At 67.7% G+C, this 709-nt stretch overlaps 1 protein-coding gene across 1 annotated transcript in view; it reads right to left on the bottom strand.

Annotated features, from left to right (window-relative positions):
- TRIM46 (tripartite motif containing 46) overlaps positions 1-709 on the bottom strand; it is an 8,212-nt gene that overhangs the window by 332 nt on the left and 7,171 nt on the right. Inside the window, exons 7-9 of the mRNA XM_009886729.1 lie at positions 577-704; positions 183-480; positions 9-39 (exon numbers count right to left, since the gene is read on the bottom strand). Coding sequence (XP_009885031.1) covers positions 9-39; positions 183-480; positions 577-704 — 457 coding nt within the window. The remainder of the gene's footprint in view (positions 1-8; positions 40-182; positions 481-576; positions 705-709) is intronic.

Genomic DNA, 709 nt, shown 5'->3' with positions numbered 1-709 from the left:
CCCTCCGCTCCGCTGTCGTGGCCTCTGTCGGGGTCGTACCTGCGGTGGAGGGGACTGGTGAGTCCCGGCACGGACACGCGAGGGACAGGCTGGGGTTCCCCTCCGCGCCCCAGAGCCGGTGCCCGGCGGGGAAGCAGTAAGAGGGCAGAGGACCCCCGTGAACCCACGGAGACACTGCTCACCTGGGGCTCACCACGTCCTGCGGCACCTGGAACCACTCCTGCAGTTTGCTCTCCAGCCCTACGCCCACCTTGACCAGGTAGGAGCTGGGGTCCACGCAGCAAGCCCAGTAGCTCTTGCCCTGCGTGATGGCCACGTCGCCGATGACCAGGTCGATGGAGAGGTGGCAACTGGTCATCAGGCGCTCGGCGGCGAAGAGCATGGGGATGCCGGGGACGCTGCGTACGGCTCGCTGGTCCTTGCTGATGGCCAGCCGGGCCCGGTTGAAGCCCCAGCGGTTATCCAGGAAGAAGTTGAGGACTGCAGGAAGGAGGAGAGGAGGATGGGTGAGAAGGACGGCGCGAGCGGCCGGCAGGGTGGCCCGGGTGGGTGCTGCGAGCCCCAGGCAGCCCTCACCTGGGGCAGGCGGCGTGTGCAGGTAGATGTCCTCGCTGTACTCCCCGAAACCCGCCTTGTTGCAGCCCTTCACCCGGAGCACGTAGACGCTATCGGTGTCCAGGTATTCCACGAGGGCGCTGGTGCCACGCAC

The sequence above is a fragment of the Charadrius vociferus genome, unplaced genomic scaffold (genome assembly GCF_000708025.1).
Source record: "Charadrius vociferus isolate BGI_N301 unplaced genomic scaffold, ASM70802v2 scaffold2816, whole genome shotgun sequence".
Taxonomy (NCBI): Eukaryota; Metazoa; Chordata; class Aves; order Charadriiformes; family Charadriidae; genus Charadrius; species Charadrius vociferus.
Note: the sequence above shows the minus strand (reverse complement) of the source record. Positions and strands in the feature narration are given on the sequence as shown.